Source organism: Bos taurus, chromosome 7, assembly GCF_002263795.3.
Source record: "Bos taurus isolate L1 Dominette 01449 registration number 42190680 breed Hereford chromosome 7, ARS-UCD2.0, whole genome shotgun sequence".
In the NCBI taxonomy this organism is placed as follows: domain Eukaryota; kingdom Metazoa; phylum Chordata; class Mammalia; order Artiodactyla; family Bovidae; genus Bos; species Bos taurus.
Window position 1 is genome coordinate 53,034,465 of NC_037334.1, and position 22,967 is coordinate 53,057,431.

General features: G+C 37.9%; 1 protein-coding gene across 11 annotated transcripts; it reads left to right on the plus strand.

Annotated features, from left to right (window-relative positions):
* Window positions 1-1,198: 1,198 nt before the first annotated feature.
* Window positions 1,199-19,659, plus strand: RNF14 (ring finger protein 14). Of its 11 annotated transcripts, none has more exons than XM_059888347.1 (10): window positions 1,199-1,261; window positions 2,886-2,960; window positions 3,470-3,645; window positions 5,896-6,065; window positions 7,091-7,242; window positions 9,924-10,451; window positions 11,777-12,005; window positions 15,343-15,515; window positions 16,456-16,586; window positions 18,221-19,659. In XM_059888347.1, the coding sequence occupies exons 4-10, from the start codon at window positions 5,912-5,914 to the stop codon at window positions 18,276-18,278; spliced, it is 1,425 nt and encodes a 474-aa protein (XP_059744330.1). In that variant the 5' UTR covers window positions 1,199-1,261; window positions 2,886-2,960; window positions 3,470-3,645; window positions 5,896-5,911; the 3' UTR covers window positions 18,279-19,659.
* The last annotated feature ends 3,308 nt before the right edge of the window (window positions 19,660-22,967 follow it).

Below are 22,967 nucleotides of genomic sequence, written 5' to 3' on the forward strand. Positions count from 1 at the left end.
AAGGGGACAACAGAGGATGAGATGGCTGGATGGCATCACTGACTCGATGGACGTGAGTCTGAGTGAACTCTGGGAATTTGTGATGGACAGGGAGGCCTGGCGTGCTGCAATTCATGGGGCCCCAAAGAGTTGGACATGACTCAGCAACTGAACTGAACTGATGACTAATTTAGACGAGCCTTTTTTTCACATGCTTACTAAACATTTGTATATCTTCTTTGGAGAAATGTCTATTCAAATCCTTTGCCCATTTTTAAATTGAGTTATTTGTCTTTCTGTTGTTGAGTTGTAGGAGTTCTTTATATATTCTGGCTTTTAAACCTTTATCAGACATATGATTTTCAAATTTGTTCCCCTATTCTGTGGGTTGTCTTTTCTTGATAATGTCCTTTGAAGTACAGAAGTTTTTAATTTTGATGAATCTATTTTTCTTTTATTTCTTGTGCTTTTGTTCCTAAGAACCTATTGCATAATCCAAGTTCATGATTTACTCCAACATTTTCTTCTAAGAGATTTTTTAGTTTTACTGCTTATATTTAGGTCTTTGATACATTTTGAGTTAATTTTTGCATATGGCATGAGGTAGGGGACATGTAATTTTAATTCCCACTCAGCCTATACGCTTTGGTAAATTCTTGAACCTTTCTCAATTTCTTCACTTTTAAAGCAGGAATAACAAATAGTATCTAAATTTTAAGGTTATAATGAAGTGAAAATTTACATAAAACCATGAGTACAGAACTTGAAGCATCCCTACGCTTAATAAACACTTAATAAACAGTAGTTATTACTGTTACAATATGACCAATGAGCGAATGCCTTCATAGTGGAGGTGCCAGAAAGATAGGTAGCATTTCTGAGACCGGAGTCCCGGGAGGAAGAGGCTTGCCTTCTCTACTTGGGGGAGCAGGTGTACCCCAGGTAGTTTTCTGCCTCGTGATTTACCTCTAGTGATTGGTAGAAATTCTAATTCCGAGGCACATTCCCAGCAGGGGCCCCAGAATCTGCATTTGTGTCATCGTCTCCACAGGCATACTTAAGTGTGGTGGGCAGCGGTACGGTGACGGTGGTCGCGGCTGCAGCGCCGGTTTGACCTGCGGGGGGCGGCCGAGAGGCCGCGGCGGTCACGGCGTCTGCGCAGAGCCCTTCTTTCGCCGAGGCCTCCCAGCCAGATCCGCCCGGCTCAGCTGACAGCTCCGAAGACGGAAGAGGCAGTCCGCCGGTTGAGCCGGGCGTCTCCAGGCGGGGCCAGCGAGTGGAGGTGAGGGGACCCGGAGCTAGGTTGGAGGGCGGAACTTTCGAGCCCGGCGCGGTGGGGCAACCGGAAGGTACGGTGGGAACTGCGCTCCAGGCGCGCGAGGCAGAGAAGGGCGGCCGGGCCGGGACTGCTTGCTTAGCAGGCTTTAACTCCCCGGACCCGGGACCCGGCCCGGTAAGGTCCGCGGGGTGCCCAGAGGAGAAAGGCCCTGCCCCTTCGGGACCCCTGGGCGGGCTCACACGCGCGCAGCGTCCTTCGTTTCCAAGCGCTGGGGCAGGTAGCAGGGCTCGGGCCTGCCACCCAGCTGTAGGTGAGTCGCACAAACGACGACTCCATACGCCGCGCAGTGAGCCGTGGAGACACGGCAGCGGTGTGCTGACCCCCTGCCTCCCGGCCATGGGTGAAACCTTCATGGTGTGGCCTGGGAGAATGAGTAGGATTTTCCCAGGCCCGAGGGAAACCCGGCGGAGGAGGGGCTTCCCTCACTTTTGTAGCGGTTTCCGGTTTGCATAAAAGTCATATTAAACTTGAATTCTCTCTTTTCCTGACACCGGGGTTTATTCTTGTTCCTGTGTTAACAGCTGAAGAAACAAGGTGATCTGAACCCCGTTTTATTTTTATATTAGCTCTGTGACCTTGAGCCAGCGTGGACTTAAAATGTCCTTTTTCTGTGTATAGTGGAAATAGGAGTAGGACTTTCTTCATGGGGTTGTGGGAATCTAACGGGTTAGTGCATTTAAAGGGCTTACAACAATGCCTGACACATGGTAAGAGTTCACTCTTTTTGCTGTTATTGTGACGACCAACCCAACGTGCTCCTGGTGGGATGTGGCAGTGCAGTCCCTGAACCTTGATTCTAGTCCGCCATTGCAGCAACCACATCTCACCCCAGTTCAGTTCTCACTTTTTCCAGTGTCTAACCTAAAGCACTGCTAGATTCTGAGAGCAATATAGAGAGAGGCAAGACACTTGATCGTCGCCCTTAAGGAACTAATTTAGTCTTGTAGGAGAGGAAGCGCAAGTTCAGAGGAAAAACTGTAATGCAAGGTGGGGTGTGACAATGTCATAGGAAAGTTACAATAAAAAAATGGTTTTCTGAATTTTTAAAGAAAGACATGCTAATTGGAAGTTTTACATGGAATGGGGGTTTTGGAGATGGGTCTTGAAGACTGAATAGAAAAAGAAATTCATGTCAGCAATTTTAATTAAGGGACTGGGACCTATGGCAGCTTCAGAAGCTGGGGTCTGGTGAGTTGGGTCATGAGGAGCTGCCAATGGGAAACAGCTTGGAGTAGAGTTTCTTAATCTTGGCTGCACATTAGAATAACATGGTGAACTTGGATGACCCATGTCTGAATTGCTCTGGGGTGCAGCCTGGGTATAAATTGATTTCACCTCATTTATAATGTTTGAACAGGAAGAAACAAAAAGCTTAATTACATTATCACCGTGTATTACAGCATTTACAGTTCTGTAAGGTGATGTGAAAACACTTAATATGTAGTCCATAGTAGTCCTACTCGATACATGTAAATTGATCTAAATTTCATTGTTAGCTTATTTGGGAGTCACACATCTGAAAACATGGCTTTAAAATTACTGTTTTATATTTTTTGCATATTTTAAGGTATTCATAGCATTCTCCAGAACCCATCTATGGACCAGTCTCCCTTTCTCCTTTATTCCCTGTTGAAGAAGCCTGGTAAAGCATTTAGAATAGGACTTAAATGTTTGTGTGTGAGCACTTTTATTATTTTGTTTTTAAATACCCTGCTACCTTCCTTAAATTAACCTAATGTTGAATGTCCCTGGCAGGATTAATTCGTTAGTGGACAAAAGGACCAACTGGAGGGGTAGGAAATGAAGGAATAGAAGAAGTGGAAGAGGAAAGGAAAAACAAAAACAAGAAAACCGCAGGAAGCGGTTTGTTATGGGGGCATGTTGTGCTGTCATCTCATATGACCTTGGTGTTCTTAGCTCCTCCCAGGGCTGAAGGCGGTCAGATAAGAAGGGCACTCTGATTATTGGGAACATGCAAATATCCTTTGAACCACATGGCTCAGTTAGACTCACCTAGGTGATTAGTATGCAGCTGTAGACTAGGATTGACTGTGTGTTAGGATGTGCTTGATTTTAAGTGATCGTTACGGAAATTCAGAATTTAAATTTGGAGAGGGTGCTAACACCATCTTTTGTATTTTTTTTCTGCAGATGGCAGGGTTTCTCTAGTATATCTAGTATGTGTTCTACATCTTGGCCTTTTATCCACCTTCAGCAGTCTCATCTCCATCATCTTAAGAATAAATGAGATTTGCATGAGTTCCAAACTTGGGGCTGAAATACAAACTCCAGTGCTGATATCCTTTTCTTCTAGTTGTTATTAACAGGTACTAACTGACCTTAAATAGAATATATCACTGTGTCTTAGGTAGGGACACAGCTTAAGCAGAACCATTATCATCTGCTAGAAAATGTACTTTTTGAAAATGGAATTATTTTAAATGAATTTGAGTTTTGCAGTGTCACTTTTTAATAACATGAAAAACCATGTCCTAACTTTTCTTTGTGCATTCCAATTTAGAAAATATTTCAGCCAAGAGGGAGCATATTTGCACAGTTATAGTCTAGTATTTTAATCAATAGAATGGTAATTTTTGGTGGTGGTTTTACTAATTTTCACAGATTCTCACTACATATTTTTTGCATGTTTGAATTATCTGACAGTGTGGTGTATCTTTCAGTTGCTGTAATTAAAAAGCATTTGTACAGTTTAATTATAGCATATTTTCATTGTTGGTGTTACCTAGAATAATGATAAATCTTAAAATTGATTTGGTATTATTTCAAAATTTTAATGTTATTTTGCTGCTTCCTCAGTTATCTGTCTTACATGTTATCATCCTTGTAACAGTCTCTAGAGTAGGGTGTTCTCAAGTAGGAGCAATTTTCTTCCCCCTCCCCAGTGGCAGGGGTGTGGTGGATATTTGGTTATGTCTGGAGATGTTTGTGATTGTCACAACTCTTGAGGAAAAGGGATGCTGCTGGCATCTAGTAAGTTGAAGCCAGACATGCAGATTCATGTCCTCTAATGCACAGGACAGCCTCCCACGACAGTTGTCTGTTCCAAAATGTCAGTAGCACTGAGGCTGAGAAAACCTGCCATAGAGATTCCTGTGGATTTAAAAAATTCATTTATTTTTAAGAAGTATATCAAATATACTTTGACTGCTTTTGTGAGCAAGGCACTTTTCTAAGTTTAGAGAACAAGTCAAAGTAGTTTGTGAATTGTCCTTGAAAAAATTTTTATTGTGCTTTCTTTTCTCAGTTCAGTTCAGTTCAGTTGCTCATTTGTGTCCGACTCTTTGTGACCCCATGAATCGCAGCACACCAGGCCTCCCTGTCCATCACCAACTCCCGGAGTTCACTCAAACTCATGTCCATCGAGTTGGTGATGCCATCCAGCCATCTCATCCTCTGTCGTCACCTTCTCCTCCTGCCCCCAATCCCTCCCAGCATCAGGGTCTTTTCCAATGAGTCAACTCTTTGCATGAGGTGGCCAAAGTATTGGAGTTTCAGCTTTAGCAGCAGTCCTTCCAATGAACACCGAGGACTAATCTCCTTTAGAATGGACTGATTGGATCTCCTCGCAGTCCAAGGGACTCTCAAGAGTCTTCTCCAGCACCACAGTTCAAAAGCATCAATTCTTCAGCGCTCAGCTTTCTTCACAGTCCAACTCTCACATCCGTACATGACCACTGGAAAAACCATAGCCTTGACTAGACGGACCTTTGTTGGCAAAGTCTCTGCTTTTTAATATGCTGTCTAACTTTCCTTCCAAGGAGTAAGCGTCTTAATTTCGTGGCTGCAGTCACCATCTGCAGTGATTTTGGAGCCCCCAAAATAAAGTCTGACACTGTTTCCACCATTTCCCCATCTGTTTGCCATGAAGTGATGGGACCGGATGCCATGATCTTCGTTTTCTGAATGTTGAGCTTTAAGCCAACTTTTTCACTCTCCACTTTCACTTTCATCAAGAGGCCTTTTAGTTCTTCTTTACTTTCTGCCATAAGGGTGGTGTCATCTGCATATCTGAGGTTATTGATATTTCTCCTGGCAATCTTGATTCCAGCTTGTGCTTCTTCCAGCCCAGCGTTTCTCATGATGTACTCTGCATATAAGTTAAATAAGCAGGGTGACAATATACAGCCTTGACAATATACAGCCTTTTCCTATTTGGAACCAGTCTGTTGTTCCATGTCCAGTTCTAACTGTTGCTTCCTGACCTGCATATAGGTTTCTCAAGAGTCAGGTCAGGTGATCTGGTATTCCCATCTCTTTCAGAATTTTCCACAGTTTATTGTGATCCACACATATCATACCTAACTGAAAAAGTCAGCAATTATAAGAACCACAGCTGTCCTTTTTGAAAAAGGCTGTTACTGTGTTGATCTACTGGAATATTAGATATGCCTGTCACTTTTAGTTAGATAGAAAAGTGAGAATATTGATTAATTCTTTGCAGTTGTTTTTGAGGAACTTTCTTCTGGGGGGAATGGGGTTGTTGCGGGGAGGGCCATTAGACTTTTCAAGACTCTGTGCCTTTTCTGTTCTTAACTGACTTGAATGATTATCTTCAGCTCCTCAGAAAATTAAATGTCGTCAGAAGACCGAGAAGCTCAGGAGGATGAATTGCTGGCCCTGGCAAGTATTTATGATGGAGATGAATTTAGAAAAGCAGAGTCTGTCCAAGGTGGAGAAACCAGGATCCATTTGGACTTACCACAAAATTTCAAGATATTTGTGAGCGGTTAGTTAATATTCTCTTAAACAGATTTTTTCTCGATAAAGGTTCTTCTCAATTTCTTAGTGTACCCTAAGTTATTTATCATCTTGTGTTTATAGGCATTAGTGATACATGGTAGTATTACAGATTTAATGCCTGTTTCTGTTTTAATTGAAAATAAAGGGTGAACAATTTTCAATTTAATTCTGCCTTTTTGATCACAAATATTATCCTGCATATTTCATGCTTCCTAATCATCTAACTAGCAGTTCATCAGCCATGAGTCATTGGCTGTTAAATAGGGGTAATAAAATAGAAAATGAAATAATAAATGTGAAAACACTTGGAAAGGTTTGGTTGTTGTTAATACTATTTGGTTTCTAGAATCTTTTCAACCACCATAAACACATGACACTACTACTCTGTGATCTTTTGCTTCAGAAAAAACTTAAAAACTAGTACTTTTGATACTGTATTCACAGAAGACATTATGAATACTTTCTCAATATGTTTCTAGTGTAACAGCTTTAAGTAAAGAAAGTAAGTGTGATAACTGAAAATGAAACTTTGATTGTGAGGGTGTATGTGTTGTAGCTTGCCCTCAGCCTGAGATCATTGCATTGGCATAAATTCTCCCAACTCTGATTCATTGGAGTTGGCACATGCTTATCTAAGTAGGTCATGGCTTTTTGATAGAAATAATGTCTTTTTCTCTAGATTGTGTCTTTAATTATCTACTGTAAAAAACAACAAAAGAAAACATTGTGTATTACTTGCTCACTAGTGTTAGGAATTATACTCAGAAGTGTAGCAAGAATAAGTTGTGTATCTTCATTTTAAATTTCATGATGCTTAGTAGATTTTTTTAAGGGCTTTTAAGATTTTTTTAAGGTGGTGGCTCCAAAGTAAAATTAAGAACAGAAAGTGCTTTGGGGGAGGGTTTTTATCCCCTCAACCAAAGCATTACGTTTTTCTTGAGCACTGCTCAGCAGTAATGGACACTCAAGTGTTGACCAGCTGATCCTTTCTAATCTTTGTTTTTGGTTCAGGCAATTCAAATGAGTGTCTCCAGAATAGTGGCTTTGAATACACCATTTGCTTTCTGCCTCCACTTGTGCTGAACTTTGAACTGCCACCAGATTATCCATCCTCCTCCCCACCTTCATTCACACTTAGTGGCAAATGGCTGTCACCAACTCAGGTTAGACCCGAAACTTAATTTCTATCCATTTTTAGAAACTTAAAAAATCATCTTTAATTGAAGACTACCTTGATGATCTTGAATTCAGTGCATGAAGAACAAATGGGTTTGATGTTGTAATTTTTTCCCCTTCATGAATTGTAATGCTAATAAGTTGAAAATGTTTGGTGTTTTAGAAAGGAATGGCAATAATTAGAATGATTAATCATTTTGAATTGCAGTAGGAGTAATTTTTAATCAAGTGTATTGTTTGTCTCCTTTTCTTGCTATTTTCCCATTGAATCTGTATTATAATGGAGACTATAGGTCCTCCTCATTTTCCTCAGATGTTGGTATTGCTTTTTATTACTTTTATACATTCCTTAAATGAAAGATTTAATTGTAATTAGGACTAAAATTGAGCTAATGTAGTTATAATAAACATTCCTTAAGAACACATAAGAGCGCCTTTGTAAAAGTCTGTGTATTAGCAACAGTTGTTGACTGAGCTCACATAATGTGAATGCACACAAATAGAAATGCATATGATTCCTGTAGATATCTCATTAAGGCTTGAGATCTTATATTACGAGCTTTCATTTCCTCTGGGTCGTATATCCTTTTCTAGTAACAATGTCAGCTCTTGATTGAGACATAAATATGGCTTGAAGCTAAGATAATGTATTCTGGAATAGATAATGGATCAATAGCAGTTACTTTTCTAGAAGTCATGATGAAGATTGATAGGCTGATGTATTAAGACAAAAGCTGTCAGAGTTACTTGACCTCAAGGAACAGCTTGTCAGTTTTTCTTTTTTGGCTATGTAATTCTCATTCCCACCACTGTTCATTCATCACCAGGCTGATCCTTGGATGAGAGTGCATTTGTAAAATTGAACTTAGAGTTTAAAGACAAAGTTAAAATTTAAAAAAAAGAATAATACATGTAGAATAAAAAGGAGATTCACCTTGCATTTAATATCTTTGTCAGAGGTAACACATGCAAGACAGTGGATTATTTACATTTAGATCACTGAGAGTTGATTAAATTATCTAGACATTTATAGTCCATTTCTCCACAGAGCTCTTGATACTTTATGTTCATGCATGTGTATACATGTACAGTTGCAGATTCCAACCAAATAGCATCTACTTAATGCTGGCTTTTAGGGTATAGAGAGAAGAGAGTTGCTCATTATTTTATGTTACATAGCTAAAATTACAGTAGGACTCTCTGTCAAGTAAATTTTTGTCCATATAATTGGCATTTTAATCTGTCTCTTAGGCTCCTTCTTCCTTCAATTCTTATTTGTTACTGGGCCCTGATTCCTTGGCTTTATGAATTGCTCCTGTTGATAATGAAGTTGACTCATGGACCTGTTCCTCACTGAATTTGATTGATAGATAGAAGTGGGTTTAGTTTTCTAGTATTTTCCCTATTTCTCTTCCAATATATACATACACACAGTGTCTTTCATGCTCTTCTCTTTCTGCTTCCCTCGTTCCTCACATGTATGTACATCTCAGATACCTCTTTAGAGAAGGGACGAGAAGAAAAGAGGATGGAGGAGGATGACTTCTTCCTTGGATTTGGTGACTCAAACATTCAGAGCTTCCCTTTTAGTATTTATTACATTTTAAAGATTTCATCCGGTTTCTTATTGATCATGAAAGCACATTTATGCAAATGTGTAAAAGCATTTGTTGTCCAGTCTTGAACAGTCAGTGTTTAATTTTGTGCCCATATAGAGTTTAGTGAATAGCACTATGCAGTGTAAGGAGGAAAATATGGTTCTTTTTTACTTCAAATGTCAAATTTACAAAATTTATTTGCACCTGGAAGGCTTATTCTTTGATGTTTACCTAAAAAGAAAAGCTGCTTATGAACCTGAGCTCTACTTAAAAATCTTCTTATATTTGCCTTTCAAATTGAACAGACCAGTTTTAAGGAGGAAAAGTCAAAATAGTTTAAATTTTGGTTGCCTAACTTAGGAAATGTGAGCTTTGCCTATGGCAGTCAAATCATGTTAAGGGCTTGTAATCATGTCCAGGTTCAATATCAGTCTGCTTTCCTCTATTAACCTGGATCTGGTGTAAGCTCAGATTGCCTAGTTAAAATCAGCTTATAAATTGGAATAACAAGGACTCTGAGATTAGATTCTGTTAGTGATTTTTTTCACATAAGTTGGCTTCTTGATACAGTTGAAAGAATTAATTTTAAAGCTTGGTTGGTATTTTTAAATTGTTTTTTGCTAATCTTTATTGTAGGGTACCAACAGGGCTAGTACTCCAAAGGAATAGAAATAGTTCATTTTAAAACTAGATCTCTTCTCCTACGTGAGATAGATAGCAGTACTAAAGTAAAGAAAAATAAAGAACAGAAAAGGCCCTCCATTTCAGTAGCCCATGTGTAAACCTTGTTCTCTGTCTGGTAGACTCTTAATTGTCTCTCTGGTTTTATGGGACTTCTTTTAGCTTCTGACCTTGTGTCTGTGGCTCGTGTTGCTGAATAGTTTAAGAAGTGCTTTGATAAGAACGCTGATGCTATTGTGCAGCACAGTTTATCACAGAAGTGAAAAGAATACTTTCTGCTTCCTAACAGGAAGTATAAAGGTCTAAATTAAAAAGATTTCAAGGGAAATTAGGAGTTGACAGCATCATCTTTCCAAACTCACCAGCATCCTCATGTGTTTTTCCCCTAGCTATCTGCTCTCTGCAAGCACTTAGACAACCTGTGGGAAGAACACCGTGGCAGCGTGGTCCTCTTTGCCTGGATGCAGTTTCTTAAGGAAGAGACCTTAGCATACCTGAATATTGTCTCTCCTTTTGAACTCACGATGGGTTCTCAGAAAAAGGTTCAGAGAAGGATGGCTCAAGCTTCTTCCAACACAGAGCTAGATTTTGGAGGAGCCACTGGATCTGACATAGACCAAGAGGAAGTTGTGGACGAGAGAGCCGTGCAGGATGTGGAATCATTGTCGAGTCTGATCCAGGAAATCTTGGACTTTGATCAAGCTCAGCAGATAAAATGCTTTAATAGTAAATTGTTCCTGTGCAATATCTGTTTCTGTGAGAAACTGGGTAGTGAGTGCATGTACTTCTTGGAGTGCAGGCATGTGTACTGCAAAGCCTGTCTCAAGGACTACTTTGAAATCCAGATCAGAGATGGCCAAGTTCAATGCCTCAACTGCCCAGAACCCAAGTGCCCTTCAGTGGCCACTCCTGGTCAGGTAACTCTTCACTCCTCCGACAGCTGCTCCCTAATTCTCTCACAATTCTCCAAAGGGAGGCATTCTCTCAGGAACTTCTTGATAGGGCTCGTTAGGACAGTCTGAGACCTTGGAGCCAGCCCACCAGTTTTATTGTGTCCATGATCTTTATTTAAACAAATGTAAATGCTCCCTTTGCTGGCTTTGGAATGGGTGGTCCTTGGCAAGGATGAGCATTAAAAAAATAATTCTGGTGATTTACTCTGTATTATCTGCTAGGAGGGGGAACTACTACCCAGTCTGTGTGAGGTTGGGATCTGGAGGGCTTATCCCTTGCGATGATTAACCAAATGTTTACAGACTTTAAAGATAGCCTGCTTGGTTGTTTCTTCTTCTTCTTCTTCTTCTTTTTTTTTAAATCAGCTCCTTTGAGGCATAAATGTACTCATTTAAAGTGTACATTTTGCTTAGTTTTGACAAATGGGTAGACCCAGGTAACCACCATCTCAGTCAAGATATAAACTTCCCATACTAGCTTAGTTGGTAAAGAATCTGCCTGCAAAGCAGGGAGACCCTGGTTTGATTCCTGGGTCATGAAGATCTTCTGGAAAAGGGATAGGCTACCCACTCCAGTATTCTTGGGCTTCCCTTGTGGCTCACCTGGTAAAGAATTCACCTGCAATGCGAGAGACCTGGGTTTGATCCCTGGGTTGGGAAGATTCCCTGGAGGAGGGAAAGGCTGCCCACTCCAGTGTTCTGGCCTGGAGAATTCCATGGATTGTACAGTCCTTGGGGTCGCAAAGAGTCAGACATGACTGAGCCACTTTCACTCATTCACTCACTCATACTTGGTTTGATTTTGAAGTGAGATAGAGGGTTTTATTTATTTATTTTTTTTATATATAACTTTATTTTAATTGGAGGCTAGTTACTTTACAATATTGTATTGGTTTTGCCACACATGACATGAATCCACCACAAGTGTACATGTGTTCCCCATCCTGAACCCCCCACCCACTTCCCTCCCCATCCCATCACTCTGGGTCATCCCAGTGCACCAGCCCTGAGCACTCTGTATCATGCATTGAACCTGGACTGGCTATTTGTTTCACATATGATAATATACATGTTTCAGTGCCATTCTCCCAAATCACCCCACCCTCACCCTCTTCCACCGAGTCCAAAAGACTGTTCTATACATCTGTGTCTCTTTTGCTGTCTTACATACAGGGTTATCATTATTTTCTATTCATCTGGTTTTTATGCTTGCTTCCTAAAGATCTCCTTTAGGATCAGAACTGGTTGGGAAATCATCAAACTTAACGATGTTTTATATTTCCCTCCAGGTCAAAGAGCTAGTGGAAGCAGAGTTGTTTGCCCGTTATGACCGCCTTCTCCTCCAGTCCACCTTGGACCTGATGGCCGATGTGGTATACTGCCCCCGCCCATCCTGCCAGCTGCCTGTGATGCAGGAGCCTGGCTGTACCATGGGCATCTGCTCCAGCTGCAATTTCGCCTTCTGTACCCTGTGCAGACTGACCTACCACGGGGTCTCTCCATGTAAGGTGACAGCAGGTAGGTTGTAACCGTGTGATCTCAGTCTCCCAGCCCTCCCCCACCCCCTAGAAAAGAGACTTATCACTTCAATTCTTAATTTGGAAGAATTGTATTCTTCTTTGTTGGTTCAACAGATATTTTTATGTCAGTTACTACCTACATTCTGGGAATATAGCAGTGACCAAATGCCCTCATGGAACTTACATTCTAATGGGAGAGATAGGCAAACCAAATAAATAAGAATATTAGATAGTGGTAAATGCTGAAGAGGAAAAAAAAAAAGGTACAGCAGAGACAAGCTATAAAGTGTTCTGAAGGGGAAGACGTTTGGGACTTTATTTAGAAAAACCCAGTGGAGGCAAAGTGGTTTGAGTAGACTTGAAGGAAGTTAGGAAACAAGCCATGCAGATATGGAGGGGGAGCATTCCATGGAAGGAATGACAGGGTAATTTCTATCTATGAATATGGAATAATGTAGATCCTGGCAAATGCAGAGCATCTGAGCTATCACTGTTGTTTCCATGGTGCACACGTTTGATCAAGTGCTTTCTCAGTGAGCCCAGGAGGTCTCAGAATCTTCCTCAACACAGTACTTTAGAAAGCCACCCTCTATTGAGGTAGGCTCAGGAAGTGAAACCTGTTAGCCATTTCTGATTTAGATAAGGATTGAGAAATCAGGCCCTTAACATCAATTTTACTAGGCTTTGGTGACTTAGTGTTTCTCAAATTAACAGGGCTGATGATAATAGCTACTTCATAAGGTTGTCGTAAGTTTGAAATGACCTATTGTAGTGCTGCTGAGAGTTGTTATAGTTGTTATACTGGTCAGTGACAGGGTAAATACAGAAATTGGGAGTCAGGGTTTAAAACTTTTACAGCAATTTCATTATTGCTGGCCACTGACTAAATTTTATGTCAGTCAAATACAATAAAAATTTAGGATTATTTTTTGTCTTTCTATGCATTTTTATAATAATTCATTTGATTATATTTTGCAAAAGTATTGGTCCTTGACAGAGTGGGAGGAAAAATCTGGTTCTCCACTGAAGTTTGAGAATGGGCATTTTGCATGTGAAATGCAAAATGGTAACTTTTTAAAAAATTTGTATATTATTTATTATTAAAGTATAATTGATGTATAATTTGTGCTATTTTTTTCTGTACAGCAGTGTGATTCAGTTATACATATATGTACATTCTTTTTTATATTTATTTTTTTCCATTATGATTTATCACAGGATGTTGAACATAGTTCCCTGTGCTATACAGTAGGACCCCATTCATATATAACAGTTTGTGTAACCCCAACCTCCCCAATCCATTCCACTCCTGGTTTCCTTGGCAACTACCAGTCTGTTCTTATTTTGTAGATAGGTTCCTTTGTGTCATATTTTGGATTCCACATATAAGTGGTATCATATGGTATTTGTCTTTTTCTTTATGACTTTACTAGTAGGATAATCTCTAGCTGCATCGATGTTACTGCAGATGGCTTTATTGCATTGAACATCTTTTCTGTACCTGTTGGGCCATCTGTTTGTCTTCTTTGGAGAAATGTCTATTTATTAATAGTTATTTTTCCATTTTTCCATTGAGTTGTTTGTTTTTGTTGTTGAACTGTTTTGTTGTATGAACTGTTGATATATTTTGGAAATTAAGCCCATGTCAGTTACATCATTTGCAAATACTTTCTCCCAAACCATCTCTTTTTAGTGATGGTTTCCTCTGCTGAACAAAAGCTTATAAGTTTGATTAGGTCCCATTTGTGTATTTTTGTTTATTTCTATTACCTTGGTCAGAAAATGTTTTGCCTCTGTTCTCTTCTGAAAGTTTTATGGTGTTATGCATTAGATTTAAGTCTTCAAACCACAAAATGTTAACTATTAATGCCAATATTGCTATAGTTACTGATTGTTAGCAGAGTGTCATCTCCAAGAAAGGACCCTGACAGGAGAATGAGTAAATGGAGTATTTCCAGTCACCTATTGCAGAGTCTTGTAGAGGTTATGGGCAGATGTGATGGAGAACTCACCAGAGTATAATATAAGCCTTTACTTGAGACTTTGGTATCCTTATCATTGAGAGGCTGAAATACCTTCCAGGTATTTCACAATGTCTGGGGAGTAAATCAAAGATAGACTTGGGGATTTCAGCAAAATTGGGAATCTCTTTCTTAGTCTCTATATGTTAAATATTACCATACAAAATATATAATACACTAATAATTTTATTATTTTGAGAACATTAGAGCAGGAACCTCTGTCCTTAAGATGTCTCGGAATATAAAAATGCTTTGAACTAGTAGAGGAAATTCAAATGACAGGATTTAAAAATACATGTCTGCTGCATCTCAGTAGAAGTGTTAAAGTCATGGGAATGAACAACACAGGGAAAGAATTCATAGGTGAAGGAAAAGTCCAGTTATAATTCTGCTCCAGAAGTTGTCTACTTCTAAATAATATGAGGAAGGTAAAATAATAAAAGAGCCAGAACATGGTTGAGAGAGGTCTTTAATTAATTGTGTTGAAAAGTTAAGGTAATAGAATTGTGAGCAAAAGCCTTTGTTGACAAATAAAGCCTTTGGAAATAGCTGCCCATTCCATTTGAGTTAAGTGATAAAGCAGTAGAAACCAGATTGATGAGTATTAAGCAGAAAAGTTGGTAGAAAGGACTTTTCCTTTATCTGTTGGTGGTAAATTTTATTCACTGGCTTTTTTCTTATATATGCAGAATTGAACCATTGGTCTTTGCCCTTAAATCAAAGGTGCTTTTGTTTAGTTTGGCAGGTCTTGTTATTAAATGGTGAATGATGCTGACTTAGTAGAAAATCAGTGTCTGTTTCAACCTCTGTGTCATTTGATAAGTCAGCCTTTAAACTGTACTACTAGTTGTACTAGTTGCACAAAAATATCAACATTAATAAGTTAAAATCAAAGGAAAAAGGTAAGCTATTATTCTGTCACATTTAAGAAGTCCAGCTTTTCTACTTGGAGAATTCCTGTCTGTTCTTTGTCTTTCATGCATGTGTAATTTTTACCTAGTTACAACCTAAATATATTTTTTGCTGGCTTCTGTAATGAGTATTTTAATTGAGTTGTAGCCATCCTAATTATAAGTTTTAATAACTAAATATTATGTCATTAAGTGGTTCCACACATAATTATTCCCTTGGACATTTAATTTGTTTGCCATTGTTATATGCGTCTCTTTGCATATAATTTTACTTTGGATTAATTCCTTATGATAAAATCCAAGGAATAACATTATTGAATGGTCAAAGGTTACGATCATTTTTAATGGTTTTTAATGAGCTTAACAAGTTGTATAAAAGTTAATTTTCCATTTCACCTTCTAGAGAAATTAATGGACTTACGAAATGAGTACCTGCAAGCAGATGAGGCCAATAAAAGATTTTTGGAACAGAGGTATGGTAAGAGGGTGATTCAGAAGGCACTGGAAGAGATGGAAAGTAAGGAGTGGCTAGAAAAGAACTCAAAGAGCTGCCCATGTTGTGGAACTCCCATTGAGGTAAAAGTTTGGGGACAGACTTGGAGGCCTCCCTACTTGCAAGCATGTTATGATTTCCTCAAGAAGCCTTTTAATTTTGAACTAATTAAGAAAACATATATTGGTATTTATTAAACCTTCTTGGAAGATTCAAATTTACTACTAATTATTGTTATTGGTATTAAATATATGTAGATGTCCCTTTTCATACAGTGCTTCCATACAGTGATGGTTTTTCTCAGCTTGTATCTACCTCAAAATTGAATGAGTTATGAGGAGGCCATGTTAGAACTATAGTCAACTCAACTCATCTATATTATTTTTTTTTTAAAAAAGGCTGACTTCTCAAAACTATTTATCCTGGAATTTAACACATCTTTTTAACAAGTTCCTGCTTATGAAATACAGATATAAGTCAAAATAGATAAATCTGTTGCTTCTTGACAAAACCTTAATATGTTTTAAAATCAAAATACATGTCTTTGCATTTGATTCTGTTGTTCCAATCCATTATATCTGAGCTAACCTGGATGATGATGCCCCAATTACTCCATTAAGGAAACTGGCCTTCTATTTAACCACTTTGACATGCCTCAGCTCTGATAAAATGGGAGACTTGGGTACCAAATGTTTACTAAGATTTATGTAAAAAGTTTAAATCCCACATATTAAAGCCAAACATCTTCATAATCAATCTAACTACATAATTCACATATACATGTTTGGTTTGTATTTACTGTTTATCTGAAGAGATTTTGCTTAGTATCTAAGTATTTCCTGTATTTCACTTGTAATGCCAAAGAGTTTAGGCATTAATATTTATCAGTGTGTGTTAACCTGTGTTTCTCAACCCTGCATCAGAAAAGGGAGACGATAAGGAGAGGGTTGCACCAAATCATTTTGTCAAGTGCATTTCTCTTTTGCTTTTACAGCCTTGATATTTTTCTCTCTTTCCCACCAGAAATTAGATGGATGTAACAAGATGACATGTACTGGCTGTATGCAATATTTCTGCTGGATTTGCATGGGTTCTCTTTCCAGAGCAAACCCTTATAAACATTTCACTGATCCTGCTTCCCCATGTTTTAACCGGTACGTATGCACAGAACTCCTACTCTCAGCAGTTTTTTGGTACTTGATTTGCAGACCACAAGCCCAGTAAATTTTAGCTCTGTTTATTTAGAAAATTTTTTATATTTTCTTTCATATATTTTTCATATTTTTCTTTCATATATTTTTTCATATATGTTCCTCATATATGCATTTTCTTGAAAATGAGTTTTATGATGAAAATATACTATCTGAAGATTTTCTTTAATTTATTATCATCCTCAACTTTTTTAGTGAAAAATTTCAAACGTACAGAAGAGTTGAAAGGATAGGACTATAATATCTTTCACCAAAATGAAAAATTGATAATATTTACCATATTTGTTTTATAAATTTATTGCTTAACTACTTGACCATAAGTTGGAGACATGATGAGTCATCTCTATATACTTCCACACATCTTTCCTAAGATAAGAAAAGTTTTGTACATAACAGTAATACCTCAAAAAATTTAACAGTGGCATACTGTCATCTAATAAAATATTTAAGACTTATCAGCTATTCCCCAAAATATCTTTTAAAGCTGTTTTATTATACCAGGATCTAATCAAGTTTAATTATTTTATTTGATTCTGTTTCATAATAAAGCAAAGTATTACCCACTTTTTGTTTGTCTGTATTGAGCGGAATGTCGACCTTCTGAAGAGTCCAGGCTGTTGTCCTATGTAACCTTACCTCCTGGAGTTTTGTTTCTCCATGGTGCCTTTTAGTTTGTTTCTCTTTGCTCTCTATTTTCTGTAAAGTGGAAAAAGTGTTAGCTGTAGAATGGAGTTTGGCTAGATTTAGAGTAACATTTTTGACAGGAATACTTAACAAGAGGTGGTGTACTTCATGTTGTATCACGTCAGATCCATAATGTCAGGCTCTCTCACTATTAGCATGATCAGTTCTATCATTTGTTCCATATAAAGGTAAGGTTTTTCTTTTGTTGTTAGTGAGTGATCTGTGGGAGGATTCCTTGGCACAGTGTGAATATCCTATTCTCCACCAGCTTCAGTTTCAACATCAGTTGATAATCCTTGTTAATAGACATCTGTGGGGTACCTACAATCAGTTCTTGACGTTATGAAACTATGAGTTGAAGAAACAAGCTGTGCCTATGAACCACTGGAAATAAAAGTATTGAAAATACAAATTTTAAGTAACATAAGAGGAGGAAAAGAAATTGGCAACTGTAAAACATTCTACTAGAGAGTAGAATTCTGGAGAGTATTCTGCTGGAGAGTACAAGGTGAAGATGGAAAGGATGGGGTGATTAGTATGTAGTAAAGTTACAGTGTTTTGAAGGAGTGCAGCTTCTTGACTGCATGAATTTTTCAGTCTTGACTTATTCCACATATTATACACATTGAGTGTTAGTTTTTATGATACCTGTCTCCCACTCTTGTTTCTCCTTGGCCCTTGAGAGTTGTCTGGATCCTTAAGAAAGGGTTGTTCCTATAAACTTTAAGGCAGCTTGTTTGGAGGGATTCACATTTCAGCCTTCCCAGTAGAATAATTAAAGGAAAGGAAAAGATACTATCAGAATAGTGCAGAAAATATATTTAAAAAAAGGAAAGAAATTATATTCAGTTTCTATCAGGTATATTAAAATGTACCTTGTTTTATGCGTCCAGGTTGTTCCATGCTGTGGATGTTAATGGAGATATTTGGGAAGATGAGATTGAAGACTAGTTAACTTCTACTGCTCAAGATATGGAAGTGGAATGGTTTGCCCTAATCTTTTGTCAAGTATACAGAGTAACTTTGCAGGATATTTAGGGTGCCGTTGATTCAGTCTTCCTGTGTAGAAGATATGGAAGAACAAGGTTTTATTTTCACGTGTTACTACTGATTAAGGCACATGTATACATTTTTTCATTGCAGCATAATTGAGGAAGTATTAAGCCAAAGGTTCAGAAAATGAAAACTAGAAAATATTAAATATTACAATGTGCCCGAAGCTTTGAATAGTTAAAAGTTAAATATTTATTTTCTTCTCCAAGCTTTAGGGAAAGAGAGAGGGGTCAAGAGTTAAAGACCTTTTTATCTCTGAGAAGCATCCCTCTAAGACATTCTGTGGGAGCTCTGTCAGTAGTACTCCTTAACACCTTGGGTGGGTAGAAGCCTTACTAAAATTGTGCCGAGAGCCTGATCTTACTTACTCCATATTACATTCTTTCCAACCTGAATTTCTGCTCATTTTGTTTGGAGGAAGCCCCTTACTCTCTAACTGATGGATGGCCCAGTGTCATTTTGATCTGCTGCTTTTCAGAATAGAAATTTACAGATAATTTAAAAAATATTTTTTAGTATGTAAACACTGTAGGTCACCTGATATATTTATCAGTGGTCTATAGTCCACTGGTTTTGAGCCAAGTCTAGAATTTATTGACAGTGGCTTAGAAGAATTTCAGACCTTTTAAATTTCCCTGTTTCTTCTAGGCAGTAGAGCCTAGATTCAGAACAACTTGTCTTTGCTACCTTTTGTTCTACATTCTCTCCGGTTGACCCTTGCCCTACCTTTCATTGGTAAGGACAATTTTAATTTTAGCTGCAACAGCTCATATTTTTATTTCCCCTGCTGGGATAGGAGAAAACCTAATATATTCCCAAGCTGAACTTTAATTATCTGCATTTTGAACACTGCACCACCATAGTTCCAGTGCTAAGTTTCTGAATTCTTTTTGAAAGGGCTTCTCTAATGCACTATGGAAATTTGTTTCCCTATCCTCTCTTGTTTTTTTTTTTTTTTTGGCATCAGCACTGTTTCAGGGGATGATTTTGGCTTGATACCTAGATCCCTGTTCTTGGGTTTTGTTGGCTTTTTGAAAAATTGCCTTCCTTTATGGTTTGGTGAGTGGGTTGGTAGCAAAATAAGATTTTGGGTAAAAAGGACAGAAGAATTCAGCTATAGCTGTGAACATGTTCTTTTTTCTACCTTGTCATAGAAAACTGGGGAATCACTTTTAACCATTTTATGTGTGTGTATCCAAAGAGCACGGACTGTTTCTGGATTGTCAATGAGGATGCTAAATCTTAAAAAAATAAAAATTATTTAAAAATTGTCTTATAATCAGAGCAGAGTTGCTGTCACCAAGGCAATTATCACATTTAAAAACTATATGGCGTATAACACATATTCTTAAAGTGAGCAGAAGAAAGTCATGGAACAGCGTCTCCTCTTTTACCTAAGCTTGTGACTAAACTTAGAATTTGGGCCCCATATTTTGTTTAATCTACATGGACTTCAGTTCAGCACATTTTATATAAGAACAAAAGTTAACTTAAAAAATAAGTTGAAGATAAGAAATGAAAATTAAAACAACTAATTATATATAGTACATACTTAAGAATAGTAGCTCTTCTCAATGATTGGGTAGGAGTTCATTTCATACCTTTCACTGGTAGCCTCTCAGAAGCTCTTAGGTTCATGGGCTAATTGATGTTGCTAGGGGTTATTTGGGGCTGTTGTACATTATGTTAATGATGTATTGAAAGTAGGAAAGACGTCTTAGTTTCGTGAAAGAAATGACAGGATTTTTCTCTATGGTTTAAAAAAAAAACACAACAGGTCCTTAGCCTCAAAGACTTGTTTGTTCAACTGAGTGTTTTTTCTTTAGGTACAAGATCTTCACCCTTTAATTTTCACAAAGACAGTAGGACTTATAAAGTCTTATTTTTATTTATGTATTTAATTTACTTATAATTTGCCAATCTGATAGGGCAAAATGGCACACAATTAAAAATTTTTTGCATACACATTGATTACTAACGAATATAATTTTTGGAAATTTTCATTCTATGAGTTGTTAAGTTCCTTTGAATTTTTAAAAAATTTTTATTGGAATATAGTTGATTTACAATGTTGTGTTAGTTTCAGGATGAAGGCCTTTTTTACAATTGGGCTGAGATTTGCCATAAATTGACATGGACCTTATGAGTCCTTTTGATGGGAATGAGAGAGCAGAGGAGGATCCCTTTGAAGATTGCTAAAGCAAGTTTGAAGAGGGTGCATCCCTTGATTTTGTAGCAAAGATTTGGATCTAGAACTGGTAAAACAACCTGCTAAATAACTTTTTAAGTGAATATAAAGCTTTTGTGACTTTTAAAGTTTGGGATTGAATCACCTTAAGGGCCTGCTTTTGTCACTTAAGGTAAATCTTGTCTTATTCATTTTTTCTAAAGTAAACGTTTTGTTTTACAATAGTTTTAGATTTCCAGAAAAATTGCAGAGGTAGTACAGAGTTCCCATCTACTCTACACCCATTTCCCTACTCTTTTTTTTTTTTTTTTAATGTGGACCATTTTTAAAGTCTTTATTGAATTTGTTACAGTATTCCTTCTGTTTTATGTTTTGGTTTTTTGGCCTCAGAGCATGTGGAATTTTAGCTTCCCAACCAGGGGTTGAGCTTGCAAACCCTGCACTGGAAGGTGAAACATTTCCTTATTCTTAACATCTTATATCACTATGATACATTTGTCACAGTTAATGAACAGTGTTAGTAACTAGTCTCTCTACTTCTAATTTCCTTAGTTTTTTTTTTCCTAGAGACTTTTCTCTGTTCCAGGATCCCATTCAGGATACCACATATTACTTTTAGTCATCATGTCTCCTTAGACTCCTCTTGGCTATCACATTTTTATTAGTACTATTACATAAACATTGTATCTTGATGCACCTGTATTGGTCAGAAGCCAAAAATTTTTTCCCGAAGACTAATTACCTGTTCCAGGTAGGCTCAGAAAATCAGTAAAATTCTTTTTTGATTGAGGTCTTTTTCTATTTTTTTCTGAGGACACTGGCCATCTCTGGAGTTTTACTCTGTGTGCCTGTTATGGTCATTTTTATGCTCAGCTTCATGAGGAAATCATTAAACATTGGACAAGTTGATCAGACTTGTGGGTCATCTGGACTCACAGAGCCTCTGCACTACTGTGAGAAGATGAACCCTGCCACCTCAGCTAAATACTGAATTCAATGAGTGAGCATCTAGTGGCTGCCCACCTTCCTGTTGAGGAGATGGGTGAGAGAGAAAACAGTTGGCAGCCATATTCTCAGACCTATAGTATTGTCAGCAAGGTCATTTTTTAGTAGAAGAGGGTTCTCATTTTTTTTTAATTTTTATCTTTTATTTCTTTTTGGTTCTCATTTCCATTAGATACTCATTAATATACCTACTTTTTATTTTTAAGAGAAAATCAAATCTGATAATCATAAAGTCCTTCATGTGGTTGCCTGATTTAGAAGGGAATTTCAAAATTTGGACTGGAATTTTGGAAGCCTACCACATATTAATTTCTAAAGTAAGTCATAAGCATCACCAGCAGGTGGCAGTAGTTCCCATGGTATAAATGCAATAACTGGTTATGACAGGGGTAGTATTTTGTTGTAGAAGCAGATGTATTTCTGGGATTTTAATTTTTCTCATTGTGTTTCATTACACTTTGTTATACACCTTGTTAGGTAGAATAACATCTGATGATACCAGCAAGGCAGGAACAGCAGTATTACCAAAGACTATAAGGCCATTTAAAACTGTACTTGAACCATAGTTGACCTCCAATTGTGATGTGACCTTAAAGTGTCACCCCTGATAGTAGTGCTTGCCTGAAACCACTGAAGTGAAGAAATTAAATTATATATGAGTAAGTAAGACCAAGGAATTTTAAACTGTGGTGCCATCTCATATCGTGAGAGTAGCTAAGTAGTGTGTTCCCTGAACTTTGGCTCATTAAAAGTAAACATTGGCCTGCAGGCCAGGTTGAGAGGTTGTGGTCAGAAAGCTGTTTATAATATCAACTTTGAGCACCTATAGTCTAGTGTCTGCATAATTACTCAAGTAGCATGAAGATTTACCACTCCAAATAGTACTGTATTTCTCTGAGCCAGAGGATGCTTTGAAGAGTATCGCGCTCATTGAAAACTTAGTGAGATTCTGATGCCAAAGTTAAGTACAAAGTCAGCGTAGTTATTTCTTTTCCTTGACTCTTTTATTTTCTTCATTGAATCAACAAACTAAACTAATATTAATATAACCTGCTGCTGCTGCTGCTGCTAAGTCGTTTCAGTCGTGTCCAACTCTTGTGCGACCCCATAGACGGCAGCCCACCAGGCTCCCCCGTCCCTAGGATACTCCAGGCAAGAACACTGGAGTGGGTTGCCATTTCCTTCTCCAGTGCATGAAAGTGAAAAGTGAAAGTGAAGTCGCTCAGTCATGTCTGGCTCTTAGCGACCCCATGGACTGCAGCCCACCAGGCTCCTCCATCCATGGGATTTTCCAGGCAAGAGTACTGGAGTGGGGTGCCATTGCCTTCTCCGTAATATAACCTAAATGCATATAAATTTAAGAGATGATTGTCTTAATGTCAATCCTATTCCAA

Coding starts and splice junctions, on each gene's coding strand:
- RNF14 (XM_005209480.5), top strand. CDS start 5,912: ATGTCGTCAGAAGACCGAGAAGCTCAGGAGGATGAATTGCTGGCCCTG. Junction 12,006..15,342: donor TCCATGTAAGGTGACAGCAG/GTAGGTTGTAAC, acceptor TTCACCTTCTAG/AGAAATTAATGGACTTACGA. Junction 16,587..18,220: donor GCTTCCCCATGTTTTAACCG/GTACGTATGCAC, acceptor TTATGCGTCCAG/GTTGTTCCATGCTGTGGATG.